The sequence below is a fragment of the Stegodyphus dumicola genome, chromosome 12 (genome assembly GCF_044657685.1).
Source record: "Stegodyphus dumicola isolate Sdum_Otavi_A_Nest chromosome 12, ASM4465768v1".
Taxonomy (NCBI): domain Eukaryota; kingdom Metazoa; phylum Arthropoda; class Arachnida; order Araneae; family Eresidae; genus Stegodyphus; species Stegodyphus dumicola.
In genome coordinates, this window is record NC_140779.1 from 71,133,782 (window position 1) to 71,161,771 (window position 27,990).

Sequence of the window (27,990 nt, forward strand, 5' to 3'; positions counted from 1 at the left end):
CCGAGCCTTTTCCTGAAAGATTTCTAGAACTCGACGAAGATATCTTTTCATCCTATGCAGAACAAAATTCTATGTCAATTGGCTCACCAGCTGCCGAGTGATAACGTCGCTGAACACTGGTACTTTGACCTGGGTCTTGGCAAACGGGTTGACTACATGGTTGGGTTTTGTGTTTTTCTCTACGTGTAAAGTGGATATGAGACAGTTTCCCTTAAAACGTTCATGATGGCATTCCCTCCCATAGACAGATAGCCCTCAAGTAGCTTTGCCTTAATCCAGTAACCTAACCTAGCCTATTGTAACTCTAGAGCACTGATTCTCATTCACAGCGTAGCCGGATTTGAAGTGTGCCGCCAAATTTTATGAATGTAGACAATTAAAACTATTTTGTATATGCTTATTGTTACAAATTTTATATATATATAAATAATTTTAGTGAAATTATACGTAAAATTGTAGCATCTTTTGTATAATGTAATATGAAAGGCCTCAAGAGGCTAAAGCTTCGCGGGAAAAATAAAGTTACAGGGGTAAGACCATTTGACATCGAGGTAAATGCATATGTCGCCATGCTTTTGGCTGTAGTTTTTATCGCCAAATTTGGCGATATATCAGCAAAAGTGGCCAAATTTGGGTCCTGTAATTAGTACGATCCCTTTATGTAACTGTATGCGGTACGATCCCTTTATGTAACTGTATAAGTAACTGTTATTATAATGAAATACAATAACCAGAAATTTCGGAAAAACGAAGGTATTGGGCATTTGTTGGCAGACGGGGGGGGGGGAATCTGTATAAGAGTACAGAGAGAGAGAGTATCAGTTCTCAGTTTGGGTTATAGTTCAGTTCAGAGATTAGCTCAGAGTACTGAGACATAACTGGGAGAGCTTTCGCATTTGAGGCTGTCTTGTTTTTAACGTTCTTAGTAGTTTGAAATGGTAACTACTGATTTCGCTGTATTTTTATGGATTTTGTGTAAATTTCGTGAACTGTAAAGCGCTTCTTTGGGAAAATAAACTTTATCAAGCTATCATCGGTTCCTGTATGCATTCAGTCCATTACAAACTCGTACGCACATAACATTATATATAGTGTGACCAGAGCTTAAATTGGGCCGGAGCCAACCGGAGTTCGGCTCCGTACATCTTAGTTTTTGAGATATATTCTAATTCTAGCCAGAGCGCACCGGAACCCTAAATATAAGAAGGCTCCCGCACTTTTTTTTATGTAATGAACAATTATTTCAGTAGAAATTTCATCTATAAAATTTTATTTCTAGCAATAAGATTATATAAAATATCGCTCATTAAATTTTACTTTATATCTTTACATTTTATTTAATTTTAATTATTTAATTACTTTAATTATTTTAATAAATAATAATTAATTAAATTATAATTAATATCCCTTAAATCATTATTATTTAATTTGTACTCATTAACTATTTAATTTTTATATTGTTAAGGATTTTAATAGTCATTATATTTATTTATTTACTCTTGTTGCCCTTTCCTGACGGTCTTCCATACGGCTGCGGCACTTCTACTTTTAGAAATTAAGCCCTGATTGTGACTGTTCTCAAGCAATACAGAATTTTTTTCTTGAATTCGAATTTCAGAACTAACGTCACGAGACGCTACTACAAATGCCCACGTATAAGCGACGTCAAATATGCAGTTCAGTCGGTTCTACTGGCTGAACCAGCCCCACCGCAAAACATTAAGAATCAATTAATTCTTCCGGAATTAATCCCAGATACGATTACCCGACAATGTACAAAAAGCTTTAAGTGTGTTATTACAATCCTCCATATCTTATTTGTGAGAATTCCAATTTTTAGCTTAGCTAATATATAAACGAGAAAAGATCCAACCTTTTAAGCCCGGATCACGAAATGAGATTATTATCATTTTTACGCGGAAATATAAAAAGACACCAATCTCAAATTTTGTATTTAATGTAATATGTAATTTATCATTAAATAAATATTTTGTTTACTTTATAATGCAATTTTATTTCATATTTTATTGAAAATTAATCAACCAAGTAAAATTCTTTCAAATTTATCATATTGTTAGTGTGCCGCCAAAATTCTTAAATTATTAAAAGTGTACCGTGACGAAAAAAAAAAAAAAAAAAAAAAAGGTTGGGAATCACTGCTTTAGAGAAACTAGAAGAGAATGAAGAGGAGTGTACTTTAGATTAAAAAATTACTTTGTTTATTAGCCCAAAGGAGTACTAGCCCAGAAGGGTTATTAGTATGAAAATGACAAAATGACATTTACTGTAAACAGCTGTATCACTTTTCAAATTGTTGCCGCCAAATATTATCGACCTTGCATTATATTTAAAGAAATTAAATAATGAAGAATCTGCCTGAATGTAAGTATATTTCTTGCATTGTGAAAAAAACGACCGTACCTAGAGTCATCAAATTTTGAATAACGTGGTCTTCCACCCGAACATGTGCAGCTGGGAGCCCAAATTTTGAATTCCCAATTTGTTTTATTATTTATTTCATATTTTGTAAAACTTTAATGAATTTTTGATTAACAAATTTAATGAAATAAAAGCGAGATATACTGTTCGAAATAAAACATTTTTATCCCAGCGCATGAGATTGCTGCCAATCGAAATTTTAGTTAACAGACTTGAATTTTGAAAAATAAAAGAAGTTAAAATTTAAGAAAATGCATTATTTATGGGATGATAAGTAAGAAATATATTGTATTTACTTGCGTGTTCTCCTGTCTGTTTTTCCTTATGGACAGACACATTGTTTATATTCACGTGCAGCCAAAATAGAAAGTAAAACACATTTAGCTCTGCGTATAATACCTCATGAAATTCACATGATTCCGAACTCAAAATTAAGTATATTATGTGGGTCATTTTCAGTAGGTAACGTGCCTTTGTTATGCAGGGTGTTCTCTTAGGTAAGGCATTAGTTATGCGACGTACAACTGTGTTGTAAGGATTTCGAACTCTAAAAATTACGTTATAAGACAGAAAGCAGCAGCCTTTTACTAAATAAAATTAAAAATAAAATAAAATATACAGATATAAATAAATAAAAAATTTTATAATGTAAACCTTTATTTAAAACTCAATAAAATCATTAAGGAAATAAAACGAGAAAATAATTTATCATATAGTTTAACGCTCAAAAGGCAATCAAAACGCTCAGAATTTTACAGTTTGCGCCATTGTATAAAGAGGGAAAAAATCTTTTAAGCAAAGTTTAGAAAAAATCTTTTAAATAAAGTTAGACAGTTATTTTTTAACAAAATCTCTGGATTGTTTGAGGTAACACACTTAATAAAAGCAAAAGAATGATTAGTCATTTTTGAAAAACCATCTTTCAATTCAGTAATTTTATTAATAACATGTCATCGGGACTAAAATTATATATAAAAAAAATTTAAAATTTTTTTAAAAAGTAAGATTTTATTTAAGATATAAAATAATTAATGAATTAAAGGTAGAAAAATAATTTATCATATAGTTAATGGAAGCAAGAAATCGAATAATTCTCTTTAAAAAATTCATCAACAATTTTATATCACGAATAACAAAATCGAGGAGCTCCTTGATAAATTTATAATGTAAATACCTTATACAAGGTATAAGTTCAATTATTATATTTCGTTATTTCAGTGCCCAGGCCATAATCAATAAAAAATCAGAAATTATGTCTAAACGTAATTTAAAATTCCTCTTTATACAATGGCGCAAATTGTAATATTCTGAGGATTTTAATTCTTTCCTCAAACGAAGATATGTGCAAAAACTCGCTTTAGTATTAAATTTTAAAACAAATTTTGAAACCTTTAAACCAAATTTTGCAAATTCTCTAAATTTTTTCTCTAAAAAATATCTCTAAATTTTAAATACATACAGTCACATGTACACAAACATGTGCACCTTGATGCCAGAACTTTAAATTTCGATTTATTAGCCCAAAGGGCGTTAACCCAAAAGGGCTATTAATTTCGTTTTGGCATTTTGCTTTGAAATGTCAGTTCACTTTTCAAATTGTTGCCACCAAATATTAGAGCCCTGTATTATATTTAACGAACTTAAATAATGAAGAATCTTCATAAATGTATGTATATTTCTCGCATTGTGATAAAACAATGGTACATAGAGCCATCAAATTTTGAATAACGTAATCTTTCACTGAATATGAGCATCTGGAAGCTCTAGTTTGGAATTTCAAATTTGTTTTATTATATATTTCATATTTTGCCAGACATTAAAGAACTTTCAATTAACAAACTCAGCGATTTCAAAGCGAGCAATGGCAACACTGTACGAAAAAAAAATCTTTACCTCCAGCGCGCGAGACTGTGTATCGGAAATTCTAAAAAATTGCTCATTTTAAAATTATTTTGCGATATTGCTGTTGAATTTTAATTTTATGGTTTAAGTGCAAAGAATGTGATATTTAATAAGTAAAGGTAACGGACAAAATTTTAAAGAAACCCCCCTTTGGGCATAAGTAATCTTTGGGTAAAATCTGAAAGCTTTCAGTTTTTTTTATTACTATCACTTTATTTATTTATTTAGCTCATACTGTGTGAATTTAAGAGAAATTTATATTTAGAAAGCTTCATGAATTCGAGGCATATTATTTCTTTTTAGGCACACTGTTATAATGATACGCACGTCTTCGAACACGAGAAATTAGATAGAAAACTCCATGGAATAAAAGTACTAATTAAATGATTTAAAGAATAAAATAGAAGGTTTCCATACAAGTAATTTTTTGTTTTACTAGCAATAATTTACTAAAAAATTTTTAAACACGTTATTTTGTTTTCCAGTGCAAAACATAATCTTATTGTTTAAAAGTTTGTAGAGACATTAGGTATTTTTTTTTTTTTTTTTTTTTTTTTTGGAAGTAGGCAAGATGAAAATTAAGCAAACGCCTTCGCCGGGAATCCGAACCATGGACCTCTGGAATACCGGCCCAGCGTGCAAAACCACTACACCACGAAGGCACGCTAGGAAGGCGGGAGAAATACCTATACTTCCCCCTTTAAAGGATGACTGGGGGTTTTTTTAAGGGACCCAGTCGCCAAATTCTGGGTGAGGAGAATCGTCATCCAACACCCTTTTAGTTCGGGCGCCACTGTAGAGACATTAGGTATTTTTTGGAAGCAGGCAAGATGAAAAATGGGCAATCGCCTTCGCTGGGAATCGAACTACAGACCTCTGGAATACCAGCCCGCGTGCAGAACCATTACACCACGAAGGAACGCTAGGAAGGCGGGTGAAATATTTTATAAGTTTATAGTAATTTAACCTAGTTATCTGGTTATTTTGCCTATACTATCATTTATAAGGTTCCTATTAATTTTAATTTATTATATTATTATTTATTATTATTTTAAATAACCAGTTATTTTATGATTTAGATCTATACTATCACTCCTCTCTCTAGTTTCCCTATTAGAATGTAAATTAATTTGAGAGTTTCGAAATGTGAGACAGGGTGTGTTTTCGCCTCTTGAAGTCATGTTATCAGGTTCAATGTTCCGTCTTACCTTCTTCGGGAACATGCAAGGACCTGACTCGGAACAGAGAGCTTACTAAAGGTATGTTCAAAACTGTGGGAAGTAGACAGGATACACAAGAAGGGTATACAAAACCCTTTATTTTTCTCTATTTACAATAACTTCCGTACTTCGAAATACACAGACCCGCTACTTGTGGTCTAACGTAAAAATATAAAAATAAAACTAAACTCTAATTTAACTTTAAAATAATAAACGTGGAAGATTGGCCTTATATTAACAGGAAGCCGTATGTAGTACAGATAACTGAGAACACTACAATACGTTTAAAGTTATCAAGAGGATTAAACCTCTGGCCTGAAAGGCAACCAGCAATTGAGTAAACTTCTAAGGTAAGCGGCCTGCTTCGTTGAACTGCTTCCTCTCTCTCGCTTGGCAAAAAGCCACAACTTAAATACTTGGCGTTCGCCAGACAAACTTTGCATAAATACATTAACGCTTATAATTCTGGCCGGAAGTAGAAAATAAGAAGTGATAGTAAAGATTTAAAATAAAATAAACGTTAGTAAAACTTAAGATCCTTACAATGTTACTAGGTTAACTAGCTCAGTTAAAACTTCATTCTGGATTATAGTTACCGATATTTAAACTGTTACGCCGGTAAGAAGTTTTCACCCAGCTTCGCGTTAAATCTTTTATGTAGCACTTGGCTACTAGGCTTAGTTTAAATTTATTTCAAGTTACATTGCTGCAAATGTTTGACTGATTTGTAAGCATCATTTGTACATTTATGTTCCAATTCTGATTTAATAAAAGGGTTTGATAAACGTCTGTAAGATTTTGTAGTTCTGCTTAGACGTAGCGATGATTCGCTCCAAGTCTGTCAGGATTTTGACCTTAGCTTATGCTCCGAAAACAACAACTCAAACTTTGTACACTTCTACTTCCATCTACTCCAAACGAGATGAAAATTAGGGAATGCATATAAGGGCGGAGCTCTGGAGTTTACAAGAAAGATTTTCACAGCTATCAATGTCCAGTTACTGCGTTACATCTCCTTTCACTGAATTCCTTTATCGGCTTTTAGATTCGATGGCAGACATTGTTTCTTGAAACACTGATATTTTAATTTGACTGAAACTTTTGCTCGAGTAACGGCATTTACGTTCTGCTATTGCATGGCTCAGGCAACTGTTAGGCTGATATGTTAATAAACAGGTTTATTTTAAACCCTTCATCAGAGTTTGTGTTTACTGTATTTAAAAGGTACGCACGTATGATAAGTCTTCGGTTTTTCTTTGTGGTTTCAGGAGTCAGCATTTAAAGTAGCGTAGAATGGCACAAATTAAATATGGAGAATGAAATACGAACCAATTTATTTGTTCCTTCAGATAAGGGTATTTGATTAGCAAATAAGGTGTCTCAGTACCAGGGTTACGAACTGGTAAGACGGGTAGAAAGTCTTCTGAGGACTCTGAATCACATAACAATGTAGGTTCGAAAATGAGGTATGCAGAAGATAACTAAAGTGAAAAAGACATCACGTAACTGTGAATATGCCTTTTAATAGCAAATACACATTTACAAAAGCGACAGAGGTTAGAGAAGGTGGTCTAAGAAAAGAGATACCATATGCCGCATAAAAGAGGGCTACATTAAACTAATGGAAGATACTCCATTAGTTTAATGCAGCCCTCTTTTATGCGGCATATGGAATTCCGAATATTCTGGAAGATTTCCCTGGCAGTTGCTTAGATTCTAGTTTCTCAGCGCATCATTTACCTGTATTTTCATAAGTCTCTTGAAGTAGGTTAGGTTATTTTAATATGGCGAAATACAGGAAGATTGTTTGCTTAAGGGGAAAGATGCCTTCTTGAAGAACGTTCTATAGGTAACTGAACTCAGAAGAAGTAATAAAATCATGATGGGTCTGGCAGTCGAGGAGGCCGTGCCTGAAGTGTTGGTCAAATGTATGTGGATGGTCAGATGCATGGTGGTCTAAGTGGCTATGAACGTTACGGCTTAAATGAGTAAGGTCCCTATCAGTGAAGATCGCATTGATGCGGAACGCTGCTAGTAACCCAAATGTTATGGAGACGCATGTTCTAGAAATATCAGCTAAGTGCCAGATCAGGTGGAAATGTAAAAGCTAAGGTGCAATGAAATAGTGCTGGCCAAACATTTAACCATAACACAGATCTGTGCTGCAGGACTTCATGTCGTATAAGGATTCGTCACTGATCACACATAGACGTTATGTAAATTGAAGATTCCATCTTTTCTTGTTAAGTACAACTTATCAGTGATCAAACACCATAAAAGCAGGGAAAAGGGAACTTGCAATACACTGTTACAGAAACTATTGTGCAAAAGCAATCAAAGGTACATAATCATTCAGGTGAAGTACCTAGAAGCGCTGTTCCAAATACAGACGCATTTTGTTTTCATTAAGAATCCTCCAGACGTTGCAGAGAGAAACCTCGACTTCGTGAACTAGGGGGCGTGTTCGAACGTAGAATGCCCGGAATATGACGTAGTACAGGTTTCTCCCTAATGTTCGGGTTCTATGCGGATTGTTCCCGACTCACGCCAACTGCTTGAAGGAAACTCGTTTCAGCTAACCTCTAGTGCAGACACGCAAAGAGTTCACGACAAGAACTGATGACGTTCCTCACACAATCGCTGTGAGGTTCGTCCATCCTCGTTGCCTTGTAGCCATGCATATTGTCATTCCGACCCTGCATTGCCATGTGATTCCCAGTCGCATAGGTGCACCCTACTCCTTTTATAATTTTCTAAGCTAGTACGGAGACATCGAACATACTGGCAGTGCAGATGCTAGCTGAAATATAGGTTGTTTCTTTTTTCTTCCTTTTATTTTTATTGAAGAATTCGGAAATACGGGCACAATAGTCGTTCAGTATTCTATTCTTAATTTCTTTATCCCGATACATTGTTACTAATATATTAGGTTTTAATTATTTTAAATAGCCAAGTATTTTATGATTTATATCTGCACTATCTCTTCTCTATCCTCCTTCTATACTAGAATGCAAATTAGTTCGAAAGTATATAACGCGAGATTTTTCAGATTGTAAGACAAAGCGTGTTTCAGCCTGTCAAGACCACGTTACCAGATTAACTTGCTCACTTTAGATTTCATTCTTCGGCTTGCATTGCAGTTGCTGATATCTAAACTGTTATGCCGGTAAGAAGTTTTGAGCCAATTTGCGTTAAATCGTTTGTATAGCCCTTGGCTACTAAACTTTATTTAAATTTGAATTTACTATAACTTACATCGCTATAAGTGTTCGGCTGATTTGTCAGCACGAGATGTGCATTTATGTTCACTATTCTGATTTAATAAAGAGGTTTGTTAAACCTTCTCAAGACTCTGTATTTCTGCCCAGACATAGTGATAATTTGCTTAACATTTGTTAGGAGTTTGATTCTACTAGTTTATGCTACCAAAACAAGTCAAACTTTATAAATACGATGTATGGATTTCACTTTTCCAAGCGATACTGAATTGATTCATTAATAATGCCGTTAAATATTCTCAACAGTAACATCAGTTCACGCACATGCTATCTGCTTCATGCGGTTTTTATTATTTTATAATCTTTCTTCAAAAATTACTGGGTATACATGCAATTTTGTGTGTGTGTCAGCGTCTATCTTTTGTTGAGAGAGACTGGAAAATTGCAATTTCTCCTATTTCTCATTAAATTATTTAGTTACTGTTACCTTCATTCTTTATTTTATTCTAAAATCCACTGATCTTAATAGGAAGTTTAACACTCCCATCAAATATATATTGTGTACTCTACACTTAACTGATCCGTCGAGCCGGAGCCAAATTATACCCTATGGGCTCTTCATTTCGTGAAGAACATGTTTTGAAAACACATCCTAGAGAGAAAACCGGGAAATACTTCACAAAACTTCCAATTAAAGAAAATACGATGTACCAGTTTGAATGGACACTTTTCTTCTATAGCTCTGAATGGCAACTCGTAAAGGAGTAGAAGCGCATTAATTTAAAATACGTTAAGTGGCAACTCTTTCAGTTTATCTTGATGAACTTGAATGATTCTGATGAGATGCTAGATTCTTTAATTAGATTATTTTGTTTGCTATATTCGAATAAACTAGTTTGTAAAATAGATCGGATATTTATTTTTACACACAATTAGTATTGAACTACTACATATAGAATTATATGTAGTATTCCTTTTAGCTTTGGCGTAGAACTTCGGAGATGTACATTACTGTTCATATGGGCACTGGACAATTCTATGTAAACAGCTAGAAAATGATCCGACAATTTATGAAGACGATTAGATAAAGCTACTGAAATATCTAGCCTGTATAGAGTTTTATGTAAAAATATGAGGAACTCGGACACGTGCAACAGTTGGATAAGGCAGCTGCAGCAAATTTTTCGCAATATATCATGCCTCACCATGGAATGGACAAAGTTGCTAATATCATCAGTAAGCCACGTGTGGCCTTTGATGCTCCTGCTCGTTCTACTACAAGTTTATTTTTAATTGATTATTTGTTAAACAGCAGCATAGTTCAGCAAAATGTTTTGGTACTTGTCTTCCTTGACGAGGGAAAGTGAAGTTGGCGTAATTTGGATGAGAAAATACGATTTGTTGCCAAATGTTATAAACATTTACGGAAACGAAACTGATTACAATAAGCAAAAAGTCCGAAATTAATTCAGTACCTATACCACAATTTAATATATACTTATAGAAGAAATTTAGTATAAATCTTCACTTATTATAGCATTTATTTTAAATTAACAATAGAATTCAACGGAACTTTATTTAATAGACATTTATTAATTAATTTAATTAATACAGTTATGTAAGCAATTTATTTAAAATAACAACATGCCGTAAAATTCTATGTATTATTTAATTTAGTATGGTTAGAAATTTCTCTTAAAAAATATAACCCTACCTTAAAATTCTATTTTATTATCTAATACAATTCAGTTAGAAATTTATTTAAAAAACATATATAAACATACCGGAATACCCATTTCCATAGACTCTTTCTGGTTGGCATAGTTCAACATGTATTGCTAAAAAGGCTTCAAACGTTAATTATAGCTTCTTTTCCGCTGATGAAAGATTGAAAGTAGTAAGTATAACATACATTTTACAATGAAAAACCGCTATATTGACAGAATGCAAGCATGAAAAGCCAGTTAGATCGTTAACCGTTTGTTTTTCGCACATGCACAGATCGACAGTTTGTTCCTTGCCAATGCAGAAGTGGATCAAATCCTTTTTCTCCACAAAGCCACTGACAAGCACCGATGTTTTCACCATTTTCTTTAAAAGAATCAAACTGCCATCACTATTGGCATCAAAATGATGTGCTGTCAAGGGTGGATTGATCCTGATCAATGTATTTTTACAGTGCGTTCTTTAGAAAGAAAGCTAGGAAGAGAAACTTAAACTGTACAAATTGCTCACAGTTACTTACGAAACCAAATGCTAGCCATATTTGGCAACTAGAGTTTTAAAACAATTGAAAAGGCCAGATAAAAGCAAGATATTCTTTAGTTTCTTAGACAGCCTTAACAGATTTCCGTGTTGCAGACTTCATTTTTCAGGTGCTGAAGATCTTCCTTTTGCTATCGAACTGCAGGAGTCGTTAATTTTTCATGCTGCAAGTAAGGAATTATGCAAAGGGAATTCGAATGAGAAAGTACTTCTAGAAAAGCTCAACGATAATGAGTACGAATATTATTTGAAAGAAACTAACGAGGATACTACGAAAATTCTTTGTTTAAGATGAAAATTCTTTGTTTAAGTCAAAAGGAAGGCAGCTTTAGTTTCATTGTTTCTTTTGGTTCTAATACTACTACAAAACGATATTGATAACATTACTATCAGCATATCGGAAAATGTTTGAATTGAAACTGAGGAATCTTTCTCAAAAAACATCTAAAAATTGAAAAAAGAAGCTTGATGACAATTTCGTTAAGATATAGGATATACTCGATGAACTAAATATAACGGATACAGAAGAATTTCTATATCAATCGCTTTAGCTTGTCATATAAACATTTCACTTTTCTGTTAAATACAAATGCAACATACCATTGCCATCAAAAAATCATATCACGTCACGCAAGAATGAAATCCTATTTTTATTGTCAGCATTCAAAGAGGAGAGTTTTTCCGCATCCCTTAATATAGAGTCTGTTATTTAAAGTTATAACCATGTAGTGTTAAAATAATCACTTGTAGAGTCTCACTCTTTTAAGTAGCGTACACTAAGTCAAGACGTGAGCGACTTATTGCTATATCTGGTTAATCACACAGAAAAGTTAGAAGGGTGTAAAGAACCCAATTATCCAGAACACAAATAATCAAACAAAAGACATTTCTTGTGCTTACTGGTTTGTAAGCACAAGAAATGTCTTTTGTTTGATTATTTGTGGTGTAACTCAAAAGTAAGGAGTTCAAATTTAAACTAAATCTCAGTCGTAAACTAGCCAAAGGCTACACAGAAATGATTACGGCGCAAGTTAGTTCAAGCCTACAGCGGCGTGACAAGCACTATGGGCAAGAATAATGCAACGCCGAGACCGAATGTTCTCATAGAAATTCAACTAGCTGCATAGCCTTAGCAGGCGGAACATGCTCTGTCTATATAACCTCTTTAAAAACTATTTCTTTCTACCTCATTTAAATACACGCAGTCTAAAATTTGCATTTTGGCAGAAAAACGCCGGAAAGGGAGAAATGACTCTAAAGTTACGTAACATAAACTAAATTGTTTAATTGAAATAAACACCTTACAACTTAGCACATTCTGTGATACAGCTTTTATCAGAATCTATGGTCGCACCTTGAAAAACTTTCACACATTGTTAACCAAGTTTTAATTTTACTTTCCTTCAGTTTTGCCTTTCTTTACCCTTTACAACTTATCTTAAAAGATATTTATGTAAAAGAAAAGGGACAAGACCCTGTTACCTGTTAAGACTTTAGTTTGGAGGTGGAGTAATTAAGTATTATTTTAATCTTAATTCTTTTAATATAGCTCAATTTCTAATTGATCACCTTATCATGTTTCTACCTGATCAAGTAAGTGAACTAACTAAGCTAATCTATTGGCTTTAAAAGTAAGACCCAAAGTTGTAAAAAGTAAAAATTATATGCAAAAGGATTCGCAGTTTTTTGATTATCTGATGTGCTAAATGCTAAATTTAATGCAATAAAAATATTAAAACTTATGACTGAGGTACACAAAAACTTGCGTGTTAAAAAAAAGGGCAACTTATATAGTTGCATCTTTAATATATATATACTTATATAGTTGCATAATTTGCCACTGTTTTCGATCTAAAATGCTGTATGCATTTTAAAAGACAGTTTCACGCGAATTTATCTTAAGAGGGCGCTAGTATTTTTAGTATGCCTGATGGCTTAAATTTGATGGAAGTAAAGCAATTTGCTCAGCAACTAAAAGGAAGATATGAACCCAAGCAAGATTGTGAGCAAAATAAAATAATGTAAAATCATGCTTGGAAAGTAGTTAATTAAAAGTAAAATCAATTAAGTCAATAAGACCTGCACTGCCATCCTGTATTACGTATTTCCACCGTCATTCTGACTAGAGGGCGCTGCGTTCGTCCTAATAGTCAGTGGCAGGCAGGATACTAAAGGTGTAAGACGTGGAAGGCAGAGATGCCTAATAATATATCTCTAATTGATTGAAATTTTCGTATATTTTCTTGTAAATAAATGTTGTTATTGTTAACAAAACCTCTTATTATCTCTTGGATGCACCTTTAGTCTCACAGAACCATTAGATGCAAAATTGGTGCATCTTGTCCGCGAATGTGGAATATCGGAAGTAATTAGTCATCATTACTGGATTATATTTCTGAGAAGTTTGGATACTTTACGCACGCTTTTGGATACGCAATATTGCATACTGGACTGTGGAGGTAAGACCTTTTGAACTCACAAATTCGGAGTTAATATGGATAAGCTTTCGAAAATAATTGAAAAAAGAAGTAACGTTCGCGCTAGTGTTACTAAACTAGTTAAAAGAGTGCAGAAGCTTGATGAAGCCGTCGAAGACGTAAGTTCATTATCAGAACTACTGGAACTATTAGAAACGAAAGAGCAGATCTTGAAAAGCCATGATTTAGAGGTGGAAGCACTCATAGACGATCCGGAAAAATTTAAAGGTGAATTAAAGGCTTCGGAAGAATACGATGACAAAATATTGTTAGCTAAGATTAAACTAAAAAGCAAAATTAAAGAATTAGCAGCAGAAAATGTTCAGCGGACTTCTTCAGTTCTTAACACATATAGTGTTTCGGAAAACACTGTTACGGCTTTAAAATTACCAAAGTTAGAAATTTCGCGATTCTATGGTGATTCTGGCAAATTTATGGAATTCTTAAACTGTTTTGATAGCGCAATCGGTTCAAACAATTCACTTACGAAAATTGAAAAATTCCAATATTTAAAATCTCTTCTTTCTGGTCCTTCATATAACGTTGTTGCGGGTTTTGAATTAAATGAGAAAAACTATGACTCATGTCTTGAGCTTTTAAAACAAAGATATGGTAGAACTGATTCTATTATAAATTCTTATATGACTAAATTATTAAGCTTAGAACCCGTGAGAAGTTCGTCTAATGTTAAGGGTTTGCGTAAATTATACGATGAAATAGAAGTTAATATAAGAAATTTGCGTTCATTAAATGTAACGGAGGGTTCATATGGGCATTTATTGAATCCAATATTATTGAAGTTGCTACCACAAGATTTGGTGTTAGATTTTCACCGAAAACGAAACAGGGAAGTGAATTGTGAGGTTTCGGAAATTATTACGTTTTTGAGGAATGAAGTCGAATCTAGGGAAATTGCCGAAACTGTGATGAGCCCCCTAAAAAGTTACGAAACAAAACGATCCTTTTCCCAAAATTATCAAAGTGGTCAAACTTATCAGAAAAACTATTCAAAGCCTAAAAATATATCAACCGCTTCAGCGTTAAATACACAAATAAAAAATGTTTGTTTATTCTGTGACGGTCATCACGATTCCGTAAGTTGTAAAAAATTGGATGTAGAACAAAAAATAAATAAGCTTAGGACTGAAGCTAGATGCTGGTGTTGTTTCCAGAAATATCACGTTTCTCGCGTATGCAGGGAAAAAATATCGTGTAAAAATTGTTTAAGCAATTTTCATCATGAGTCAGTGTGTAGAAAAAATAAACCCGTTAATGTTAAGACGAGAGGTTGTGAGAAGCAAGTGGAAAGCGAAACTATTTTGAATGACTCACAATCTAAATCTAATAAAAGCGCCGAGAATATTTCTGTGTCTCATAGTAATATATGTACCAAAAATAAGCCCTTTTTACAAACATGTACAGTTTTAGCTTGTTCGGATAAAATTTCAGTCTTAACTAATGTTATTTTAGACAGTGGTAGTCATCGAAGTTTTATTTCATCTCGATTAGTTAAAGAATTAAAATTAAAGCCAATACGCTACGAAAGAATAGCTATTTTTGCTTTCGGAGACAAAATAGCACGTGAGAAGGAATACGGTATCGTTTCATTGACGTTGCGCAATAGGGATCAAAGTTCGAAATCGTACGAGTTAGAAGCTGTCATAACGGAATATATATCTAATTTGTCCTTGAAAATTCCTAATGTATCTATTCGCAATGCGTTGAAGGAAAGAGGTTTACCTTTGGCTGATTCATTTTCTGGCGACTGTCAGACGGAAATACTTATCGGATGTGATTCATTTTGGGATATTGTTTATGACGAGAGAGTAAAGTTAAATGAAAACATTACTGCGATAAATTCTTGTTTCGGTTGGTTACTAGCGGGAGTGGAAGGAAGTAATAAATTAACTAATAATTATGAAAATGTATGTTTAGTCATGGACTCTTCTTCAATTTTGTGCGATTTGAAAAAATTTTGGGAAATAGAAGAATTTCAGTCAGACAAACAAAACTTTTCTGAATGGGACAAGCAATTGATTGAAAAATTTGAAAATTCTTTGGAATTTAATGGGGAAAGGTATGTTTGTAGATTGATGTGGAAGGAAAACTTGGGACCTGTAGTTGGGTTGAATTCTAATTATGAGGTTGCGAAAAAGCGTTTTGATTCGTTAAAGCAAAAACTAAATAAAAATCAAGAAATTTATGACCAGTATAAACAAATTATATCGGATCAGTTAGAATGTCAGATTGTGGGAAAATGTGTTAATGAAGATAAAAATTTAGGATATTATATGCCTCACAGAGCGGTAATTAGGGATGACAAGGAAACAACTCGAGTTAGAATTGTTTATGACTGTAGCAGTAAAGGTAATGAAAATAATAAATCTCTTAATGAGTCTCTAGAATCAGGAGTAAATCTTTATGCAAATTTATTGGACATAATTCTTAAATTTCGAGAATATCAAGTTGCATTTTGCGGAGATTTAGAGAAAGCTTTTCTTATGATAGAGATTGCGGAGGAAGATAGAAAATACCTTAAATTTTTGTGGTTTCCCGAAGAGGTAGGCGATTCAACCGAAACTCTCCATTTAAATCGTCTCCCATTTGGTTTAACTACTTCGCCATTTTCCTTGGCTTGCGTTTTGAAATTTCACATTAAGAAATTTAAGGAACATCATCCAAAATGTTATGACATGTTAAATTCTTTTCTTTATGTTGATGATCTCTGCTATGGAGTCAATACCGTTCAAGATGCTTATCATTTAACTTCTACGGCAATAGAGATATTAAAAGCAGCGGGATTTCAATTGAGGAAATTAAAAACTAATTGTCCGGAATTGTATAAACTTTGGAATGAAAACGGATATGAGGAAAATACTGACTTCGGGCAAGGAACAGGTTTCTTGGGATTGAAGTGGGATCCGATTGAGGATAAAATTAAATTAGATTTAAGAGATGTTAGGGATTCCATTGATGCTAGAATCACCAAGCGTCATGTTTTGAGAGTTATTTCAAAGATATTTGATCCATGTGGACTCATTAGTCCCTTTGTAATCACTGTGAAAATTCTTCTGCAAGAGATGTGGGAACGTGGTCTACAATGGGATGAAGATTTGCCAAGTGACCTCCAAAATAAATGGAAAACCTGGTGTTCTGAACTTTGTGAACTTGAATCAGTATCTATTGAAAGAAGGTTTTTTGAAAGTGTAGAAATAAGTGAAGTTTCTCTTCATGTGTTTTGTGACGCCAGTCCCAAGGCATATGGGGCTGTTACGTTCCTAAGGTACGTGAATTACAATGGCCAAATCAAAGTGAGCTTTATAATGTCAAAAAGTAAAGTTGCTCCTTTAAAAACTTTGACTCATGCAAGATTAGAGTTAATGGCAGCTCTCCTCGCTGCACGTTTAGGAAATTATTTACAAGGTCTATTTCCTAATTTCGCGAAACAAATTTTCTTTTGGAGCGACTCTCAAATCGTCCTTCATTGGTTGAAAGGATCTTCTAAACAATGGAAACCATTTGTCGCCAACAGAGTAGCTCAAGTGCAGTCGCTGACTCTACCAGAGTGTTGGAACCATTGCAGTGGCTCCGACAATCCCGCAGACCTTACTACTAGAGGAGAATCGGCTAGGAGGATTCTTACAAGTTCTCTGTGGTGGTCAGGCCCTGTTTGGTTGTCTAAACCGCTTTACTCGTGGCCTCTTCAAGAATCGCTACAACATTTTAATGACATCTGTGATGAACGCGTTATAGTGAAAGAGCGACGGACTGCACTGGTTAATTCCATGGTAACCAGTTCAGCTAATGGAAACTTACCTATGTCGTCGTTACTGGACGTTAATGACTTCAGCGAATTAAGTAGATTACTGCGTGTTACTACTTGGATTAAAAGGTTTGTGCACAATTCTAAACCTAATTCTACAAAATTAAATGGACCTATATGTGCTCCAGAACTCGAGCAAGCTTTGCGTTTTTGAATCAAAGCTACACAATTTAAGCATTATAGTACAGAAGTTACCCAACTTCTTTCTAAAGGAACTATCGATAAAAGTTCACGCATATTTAATTTGAATCCTGAACTTGATGATAATAACTTACTTTGTTTAAAGGGACGTTTACAGTTTTCAAGTAACGATATGCGAGCCAAACATCCTTGGCTTCTTCCATCTAATGATAAATTTGTGGAACTACTTATCTGTGATTCTCATACTAAAATGTGCCATTTAGGTGTTGATGCAACTTTAACACATTTACGAGAACAATTCTGGATTGTTAAAGGTCGTCAATTTGTGAAAAAAGTGTTAAATAACTGTCTGATTTGTAGACGATTCAGAGTGAAATCTGGAATGCAGGTGGTTGCCCCTTTACCGCCTGATAGAATTCAAGAGCATCCACCATTTGATGTATGCGGTGTGGATTTTGCCGGACCATTTTTTGTTCGTGATTTTAATTCAAAGTGTTATTTACTTATATTCAGCTGTGCAATGACAAGAGCTATCTACTTAGAAGTAGTTCTTAACATAAGTGCTGATTCCTTTTTGTTAGGATTCCGACGATTTGTTTCTCATCGAGGATTATGTTCCACTATATATTCTGATAATGCCAAAGCTTTTAAAAAAGCAAATAGTGAATTGAAAAAATGGTGGAATCAGATAGATAATGATCAAGTTAAAAATTTGTTTGCTTCTAAAGGTATAGTTTGGAATTTTATAGTTGGAAAAAGTCCATGGTGGGGAGGTTTCTGGGAGAGACAGATACGGACGGTTAAAACCTGCTAAAAGAAAATTGTTGGACGATCCTCTCTTTCTTTGAAGGAATTGGAAACTGTTTTTACGGAAATTGAAGCTCTGGTTAATTCCAGTCCTATCACGTATCTGTACAACGAACCCTCTCCACTAACCCCATCTCATTTTCTTATTGGTAAAAGGTTGGTGTCTTTACCTGTAATAAAACATAAAAATGAAAATTTAAATGTTAATAGGAATTCTTTGGTAAAGAAATATAGATATCAGCAAACACTTTTGAATCACTTCTGGAACAGGTGGAGAAAGGAATATTTACTTAATCTAAGATCAGCTTATATTTCTCCACAACCAGGTAATATAGTTTCATTTAAAGTGAATGATATTGTTTTGATTAATGATGAGCGTTATCCCAGAAATATGTGGATGATGGGAAAAATTTTAGAGCTATATCCAGGAAGAGATGGAAAAGTTCGTTCTCTTCTTATTCAGACTCCTAAAGGACAAATAAAACGCTCAGTACAACTTGTGTATAATTTGGAAATTAATCGTTAATTGTGTTAGTTTAATTGAGTTGCAACGTGTTAATGTTCTATCTGTGTATTAATGATAGTTTAATTGTGCTTATATTTTAATGCTTGATATTTGAACAATTTTCTTTGGAAGTTAAAAGTGTAATTGGTTTTTGTATGTTAAGTCACTGAATAATTTTGAAGCTTTGTATTTGATATAATATGCTACTTATATTTTCATTCTTGTAATTTTAAATGGCTCCTGAATGTAAATTTAGTTAATTCAATGGTAAGTGAACTCAAGTGAGTTCAGGTGGGGAGTATTACGTATTTTCACCGTCATTCTGACTAGAGGGCGCTGCGTTCGTCCTAATAGTCAGTGGCAGGCAGGATACTAAAGGTGTAAGACGTGGAAGGCAGAGATGCCTAATAATATATCTCTAATTGATTGAAATTTTCGTATATTTTCTTGTAAATAAATGTTGTTATTGTTAACAAAACCTCTTATTATCTCTTGGATGCACCTTTAGTCTCACAGAACCATTAGATGCAAAATCCTGTATTGTAAAAGATTAAACAGCGATAACTTATGCTAAGTCAATTACATATAAAGTGACAAGAAATTAGCACTTATATTAGAAAATGCGAAAGTGTCTGCCGTGAATGCAATGTTTAGGTTATGAAGTCGATGTCTCTTCGGGAATATAAACTTTTAAAAGGACTCTTGAAGAATTATCTTCTAGTCTTTTGCAACTAAACAGAGATCAGAAAAAGGGTCTATAAGGCCCTTTTATTCAAACATAAAATTAACAAATGATCCAACTTGGGTTACAGGAAGCCAGCACTTCTGGCTTAACAGAAACAAGTAACGAATAATAATTTCAAGGTGTAGTAGATTAACGGCTCACAGAATACTTTAACGAGCAGGAAGAGCTCTGGCTTATAGTAAACCGGCAACACAGGGACTAATAGCGAGAACACGCTAACGCAAGTCGCTAATAATCACAGCACAACGTGGCCTGAAATAGGCAGACACGCTCTAAAAATAACTTCTGAAACTCTTACTTAAATAACATTTCATTCTGCCTTAATCTGAATAAGCTCTCGCTATCTCATTTACATTCTGGCATGAAAAGCGTGGGTGAAAAGAGAGTAACAGGAAAGTCAAACTTAGACTGAACTATTAGTTAAAAATAAATGGATAAACCTCACAAGGTGTTGCCATACATTTTTTAATATTCGCTACATTATTCGTATTTGGGATATAAAATCATGAAAGTATCCAAATGAATTTGCTCCGGTTATCATCTATAAAGCTTGATAATGCTTGGAGTTGTAAAAAGAGGTTCCGAATTTATGTTTATTTTGCTCTTCTGGCATGTTTATTCATAAAGATTATGCGAACTATTAACACACCAAAATACTAATTTTAGTAAAGTGGCTGTGAATGGCAACGATCTGTAATCAATTTAAAATGGAATCCTAATATTTTAAACTTTTACTTTGAAAAACAGGTAAGATATTATTTTTATATACTTAAAATAGTAAATTTTCAAATTCCATTAGTGCTCTTCATAGGATGTTATAATCGTTATTATTATGATCTAATTTTATGATCTGCATTCTGTGAACTGTTTTGATATTAGCTTTGAGGTACAGCGAGATGAATTAGCTTCAAGGCTCGAGTTGCCTACTTCAGCTATTGCTTACTTTAGTCATTATTCTTAGCGTTAGCAACTTGATTAATATAATTAAAAAAAGCGAATAGAAAAAAATGGCGAAGAAAAAAAAAAGGACAAAGATAAAAAAAATATGCATGGGGTGCACGTAGGTAGCTGCAGCTGGCGGTATTCTAAAAATAATAATTACCTATTTTCTTATTTATTAAAAAGAAATGCTTGGGAAAAAAAAATTCAAAAATATATTTTATTTTAAATGATTTGGTTCTTTTTTTAAGGTATTACAAACATAAAAAAGATTAGGTTTAAAAATATGAATACAAAATTTCTAACGTTTTAAGTTGACAAGGTTGCAACCGTCGTTGCCAAATCAGATTACATAATTGTCCCTTTTAATGTTCGCAAAAAGTAATGAAATTTTCAGAAATAAATAGATAAATTTTAAAAAATTCAGAATTCAACAGTCTGAGAAAACAAACCGCTGCTGTATAGTAGCATATTCTGAAACTAATGATTTGATTCCTTACTGCACTTAAAAATATAGCATTCATAATATACAATTCCATTATTATCTCAGATTAAAAAAGTTTGGACTTGAGCCGCTTTTGTTCTGAAGCCCCATTTATAGATGAATGAATCTAATTGGATGTGATTGGAAAAAAATAAAACATATTGTAGAAAATATGCAGCAAATAATACACAGTATCTTTCAAAAAGAGTTTCAGAAAAATACTAAAATGGCAATAAGAAAAATTTTTGAATAGTTTTAGAATAATATAGATAATGTAATTGAATAAATAATAATTATATAAGGCTGCAATAAGGAAAATAAATCATAATCGTTTATAATAACTGTAGAAAATAATTTAGCCGCGTTTTTATGTTATTTTTTTAAGGTTTTATAGATATTTCGTTTATTTATTTTATTTTATTATTATTTTTTAGGTAAAGAAATGTATTAATTTTTATGAATTTAGTATAAATGCCGAAACTTTATAAAGTTTACAAAGTCATCTTGTTATTTTGCTTATTCCTGTGTTCCGAAACAATTTAAAATGATTTGAACAGTGAAAGACACGAAGCGCCCGGAAGAGCTATGTATTTATAAAAATTTAATTTATCATAAAGCCCTTTTTATTTGTGAATATTAATTCATAAATAAATATTATCTGCGTTATTTATTAGAATTTTTTTTAGTCAAAATGGGGAAGGCTTTTCGTTTTATTGATTAAGATGTTACATTCTAAATCGAAAAAATAATGAGAAAAATTTTCCGTAATAAAGTTTTGTTTTATTCGCCTTATACACCTCCAGATGGCATTTAGCATGCGATTTGTCCGATAGAGTGCGCTGTAATCGTCTGATCTTGTTTCTCTGGGTTGCCAGTTGGAAAGAAAGAACTAGCCGAACAGTTTTAATTTGGTGAGGAAGTGAAATAGGTTGCGTATTGAGTGTTGTGTTATAATATCGTTTGTATTTTCAAAATTTCGTTGTTTTTAGAGGAATAGGAGATATACTACTATTATTTGTGCGAAACTTTCCTGGAAAGCTACATGATCCCCAAGCCAACATTAAACGGGTGAGTATAATAATATCTTTTTATGCATGCTCGTCTGTGCTCGGTGACAGTAAAGAGTAAAGAACGCGTCCGTTGGCCTCAGTCAATATTCGGTTTGACGTACCGTTCTTAAACATAACATAGTATCTAAAACATTTTTTAAATGCAGCCAAGGATATATGGACTTTACAAAAACAGTTGTTGCGAACAAAAAATAAATAAATAAAACCATTTTCGTCACAATAAACTGTAATCTTTATAAAAACTTGTTTATTAGTTTCTTCCTTTTGCAAGTTATAAAAACTGCATATTTTTTTTAAATGATGTTATAAAGTATAAAAATATGCGTTAAAAAAAGGACTTAATTTTCATTATGCTTTGTAACATGATAATATCAATCCTAAAGAATCCATAGCAGCTATTATTTTCATTTTGCTCTGAAATTATGCTAACACTGAATTAAGTTAAATATTTTTTTAGTAATATTAATCATTGTTCTTATTTTTTCTAAATGGTAATACGTTTTGTACGTATTTCTTTGCTGAAATATTATTTTTAGCGAGATCTAAATGCAAGATTAAAATTTCACATGTCAATATATATTTGAACAGCCGATACCGTAATGATGGCATAATTGAGAAGATACAGTAATGAAGTAACACAAAATGCAAATTCGTAAGTTTCGTTACGAAAGTAATTTCATAGTAATAAAGTGTAAAATAAGATTTGATTTTAAATAAAGTATTACAATTATTATCTCTTGCACAATTAGGAAGTTTTTATTTTTTTATTAGTAGTAAGATATAAAAATGAGAATAAAACTCCCTTAAAATATATTGTCTGAAAAATTGTTGCCATAGGGTAGCTACCAACCCTACCCATTTTACCGGGAGACTTCCTTTTTTTATTACATTTTCAGTAGACACAGAATCTTTTTAAGTGTTTAATATTTAGCTAATACCAAGGAAAATTACCCAGAAATAAATGAAAGAAACTTAAAATTTTGAAAATTCTATTCTTCCCCCCCCCTGGTGATTTTCATAATATTTTTTCCTATTAAATTTTATTTGATGTATTGTATGCATTTGTAGAACATTTTATGAATGTTCAGTAAATGTTTATTCAGTTAATATTTGTATTTAATTTTGTTTTACATTAATAGATGGTGCGACACTGAGTTTATTCAAACAGTATTATGTGTATTAATTTTAGTTTCATCAGATTTTAAAGTATTTGATAAATAACCATTGCTTAGGATTTTCTCTGTTGCAAGAAAATTACAGAATGATATTAGCCAAATAAAATAAAATTTAGAATATATTATAAAATTATAGCATCATTAGGTTATTTTTTGAAGCAGGAGACCTCAAAAATGTACAGTGTCTTCTCCGGAACTCGATCCTGGACCTCTCGAATACGCGCCGAGTATATTTCCATTTTCACCAGGAAGGCATGCGGAAAGGTCAAATAAAATATTTACATCAGAATCATATTATAAACATATATATATATATATAATGAGCCATAAATTATAAAATGAATTGAAGTAAATTTGGAATTCTTTGGAACATTGCTGCGCAGCCGTAACCCCTTTCCCTTTTGGAAACTTCCGGTTTTTCATATTTTACGGTTGGCATCTGCGCCATGATTGGTTGATATCTCCCAGGATAGTTTATCTAAGTTTCTTATACGATTAGCTACTGATATATAAGACGTAACAAAGTTTAAAAAATACTAAAACTGTGCGATTTGAAAATTTTGCATTGTAATAAATTTTTTGTTCATTATTTGTTGTAATATTAATGATATTAGTTACGGAGTAGAATTTTTTTTAAACTTCGTTGTTTTTTCCTCTCTTTATGTATGTTATCTTAAGTAAAATATCTAAGACGACAAAGGGTCGGAAATTTTCTATTGAATATCGAACGAATAATCGATATTGTTTCTCATTTGTGAGGGAAATTGCACATAATCCTAAAATACGAAATTTTTTAAAATTATTAAGGTTAAGAAAGAGGATGATAATAAACATCGAAAATATTAGAAATTCGAAATATTTTTTTTGATAAATATTTTTAAACGATTGTTGATCGATACTAAGAACGTTTCATCACATTTTTGTTTAAACAAGATAATGCGGAAACGCAACTGGCTTCACGACGATAGTGATAGTGATTCATTGATATTGTTATTGATTTTGTTCTTGAGTTAAAACGAACTCGTGGCGATTAATCATTAAATATTGTTTTCTGCTTTTCATTGTTTTGAAATAAAATTTATCATCGAGAAAGAATTTTCATGTGGTAGTCATAAACTGACATGAATTTGTTTGACAATTTTAGGTCATGACTCGAGAAAAATGCACGTTATATTTCATGCTTTTGGAAACGGACGATTCACACATTTATTATTATTTATGTAGCTTTGCAGTTCCATTGTCTTCAAAGACTAATCTGCCATAACTAATTTACGAGAAGAAATATATTGAAATTGATACGAATATAAGTAACGAATAAGTTACTTATAAAACTTTCTTATGTAACGTCATTTTATGTAATAACTTTAAATGACGTTATATAAGTAAATTTTAATTCTTGTTTTATTATAATAGAAAATACAGAAAACGTATTGGCAAAAATTATTTAAATTTTTCTTACTCTTGGCCATTGTACTCAAAGTGAAAACATTATTTAATTTTTTTCTGAATCTTGGCCATTTCACTCAAATTCATGTTTAACAACGGACATCAGAATCAAAGACTGGCCATTGATTTGCTTATTAATTTCAAAAACGACGATTTCGCCGTTGAACCTTCAAAATTTAATGCCTCATAACACAAAATATGATACAAAATAAATTGTATTTGGACATAATGTTTAAAAGACTTAAGCAGAACACGTCAATTCTGATTGAACGGTTAATGCGCATTCCTTCTAGGTAGCCCGTTAACCGTTCTACCATACGAAGTACGTTTTGCTGTAGCATTCCGTACTATTCTGGTGCATTTTCGTTGGTAGGAAGGTATTTAGCTTATAATTTTTAGCTTTGTAATTAGTAGAAGTGTGATGCTTCGATCTATATATCGAGATGCCTGTTATGCTCCCATTTTACGGATTTGTGTTGTAAAACAGTAAAACAATGTTTATTAAACAAGTTTTGTTACACTGCAGACGAGAGCGATTTTTTATCATTTGCAACGACAACGCCTCGGCTGTTGGTATCATTATCGCTGGCGAGAAGAAATTTGGTATTTTAGAGTGCTTGTATTCTCCTTAAGAAATTTAGTAACATTAATAATTTTGGTATTTTTATTAATAATGTTTATGGGGTTTACCAGGATATTAGAATCCCATGTTAACCCTTTTTCACTTTCAAAATAAGAATTGCAACGTTGCAGAAACGTTTTCCAACTACTATGATGTAATTAAGTTGCATCCGTCGTAGGTTCATTAAAGAAAGTAAATGTCTTCGAAATGTTAAAGGTTACCTGACGGAAATATAACGCCTTTAAAAAAAATAAAGAGTAACTGGGCTAATTTATTTGTACAATATAAAAGAGTATCCCCTCCCTCCATTTTTGTAAAAAAATGTGAATAATGTTACTGTAACTTTTTTTAATTTGTTGTTACATTTCTAAATAGCGAAAGCTATCGCAGCAGTACATAGCACTTGACGAAAAATTATTATAACCGAGCAATTGTTTCCAGTTTCTTTATTTAAAAAAAAATGCTACATTAATTTAAAATGCTTTTGAGAGTGAAGTGTGTGTAATTCAGTTTGTAAGTGAAAAATTTAAATGATAGTTACACTTTAAGTGTGAAAGAATAAATAAAATAAATTAATTTCTGTGTATTGAAATGGGGGAAGAATTTATTTTAGAATCAAACATGATGTTAAAAAATGCACAGCATTAAAAACATCTTTTGCAAATCAAATACTGCAGAAAATGTACATGCTTATAAATTATAAAGTAAACATTGTATTTTAAATATTGTAGTGCTACAAGGCATTTCTCTCGTCTTCTTGGTGTAGTGGTCAGCACGCTCGACGCGTATTCGAGAGGTTCGTGGTTCGAGTCTTAGCGAGGGCATTGCTTATTTTTCATGTCTCTTGCTTCGAAATAACCTGTTACAGTGGCGCTCGAACTAAAAAAGGTGGTGGGTGATGATTCTTCACCACCAGGATTTGGCGATTGGGTCCTCTAAACCCCAGTAACCCTTTAAAAGGGGGAGTATGTAAGGTATTTCTCCCACCTTCTTAGCATGCCTTTGTGGTGTAATGGTCGGTACGCTTGACGCGTATTCGAGAGGACAGTGGTTCTAGTCCCGGCATCATTTTTCATTTCTCCTGCTTCGAAATAACCTAATGTCCCTACAGTGTCAGTTGTATAAGATTATAACAAAATAAAATATGGATTTAAATGATGTGGAAATTCATTTATGGCTTTTAATTCGTTTAGTTTGTTAAACAGTCACAGTCTGAAAGAATAAATTAAAGAATGTGAGGTCAGATGGCAACACTGTTGAAATTTATTTTTGCCAGTTCTCTTGTGGAAGATACGTGATGCAAAGAAAACACTTTACAGATCGTATGGATGAAAATTGCATGGCAGAGTAATGTAAATTTATTGTCCAAGAAAGGTAAAAATATTTTGAATTTATGTCTTTAGTTATTATTCAGATATCTCTGAAAGGACGTGATATCCAGCGATCATAGAATTTTTATAAAATCTGAGCTTTATAACGTCCACTATGAGATCTGAGTTCGTGCTGCCACTCCAGTAATGCAAAAGATGTCAGATGATTGTAGGAGTCATTTGACGAGAAAAGCAAGTAGAACGTTTTCCTTTAGGTTCCAAAGACCAATACGCGGCGTAAATCACTTTTTTAAATGACCGCCCATTTAAATACAAAAGGTCAGAACTTCTCGGGGAGGGAGGACTATTCAATAACTTCTCGCCACCTACTAGTATTTTGAAAATTACTGATTGATTGTCAGAGTGCTTGACTAGCAAGATCTTTGTTGTGACAAAAAGAAAGCCCTGTATCACTGTTTTTCATTGTTCTATGTCGGAGACGCTGTTAAAAACCTGCACTTTTTCATAGAGCTCTTTGTCATTGATTTTATTAGTCATGGAGTGATAAAAGGTGAAATTTCGGTTAACAGAACATAACAAGTGAAATGAAACACTTTTATATAAATTTAAAGATTCATTTTTTTGTGTAATTAACTTGCGCATGAAGTGTGCTTGAAGTTTAAATAAGCAATCATCTATGGCCCAGCAACATATTAATTCCGTGTTTCCCAATGTGGGGCCCACGCCCCACAAGAGGGCAATGTGACTGTTAAGGGGACAATTCGAAAATGGACTCATCCAGAGTTTAAGGGGACAAAGGACGTTCAAATATGTTTCATGAAGTCAAAATTTTTCGAAATTTAATTTTTTATTCCCCAAAATAAAGAAAAATGTAAGTGATGTATACGTAAAAAAGTTTTTAAATTGCGGTGCATTTTAAATATTTTATAAAGAATTCTCGCTGTAGACATGGAAATTTAAATACTTTTAAATGCATTTAAATAACTTACACATTATGCTTTTCAGACATTTCTCGCACATTTCAGCCAACGAATTTATTTTATTTTTTACTGTAGGAATGACAACCGGTATATTATTCTTTCCTTGAATGGCAACAGCAGCTGCTTTGTTTATATTTATCTTATATTTATTTCTTTCAGCCCTTAGTGAAATGAGGGGTGCAAGCAAGAAAAAAACGTTCGTCGGTATTCGGTAGCATGTTTAAAATTTGGTTTCATACCCAGTCAACTTTTGTCTTTTATGCCAAAAATGCCTGACCAATGAATTAATGAAACTAGGTCATCTTGAGGCACATTTGAAGGCGAAACATAATGCTGATATTAATTCAGATTTGAATTATTTTCACACTTTAAGGAAAATTTTTGAAAAAAGAGTAGTATTA

General features: G+C 32.8%; 1 protein-coding gene across 4 annotated transcripts in view; it reads left to right on the plus strand.

Moving 5' to 3' along the window:
• Positions 1–21,853: 21,853 nt before the first annotated feature.
• LOC118194145 (growth factor receptor-bound protein 14-like) overlaps positions 21,854–27,990 on the plus strand; it is a 248,475-nt gene continuing 242,338 nt past the window's right edge. For 2 of the 4 annotated variants that reach the window (XM_085806547.1, XM_085806546.1), the window contains exon 1: positions 21,869–22,033. Coding sequence is in view for 1 of the 4 variants with exons in the window: in XM_085806550.1 (XP_085662676.1) it covers positions 22,008–22,033 (26 nt within the window). In the remaining 3 variants the exon portion in view is untranslated. Of the gene's footprint in view, positions 22,034–27,990 lie in introns of all 4 variants that reach the window. The other 2 variants (XM_085806550.1, XM_085806545.1) reach the window with 2 other exon arrangements.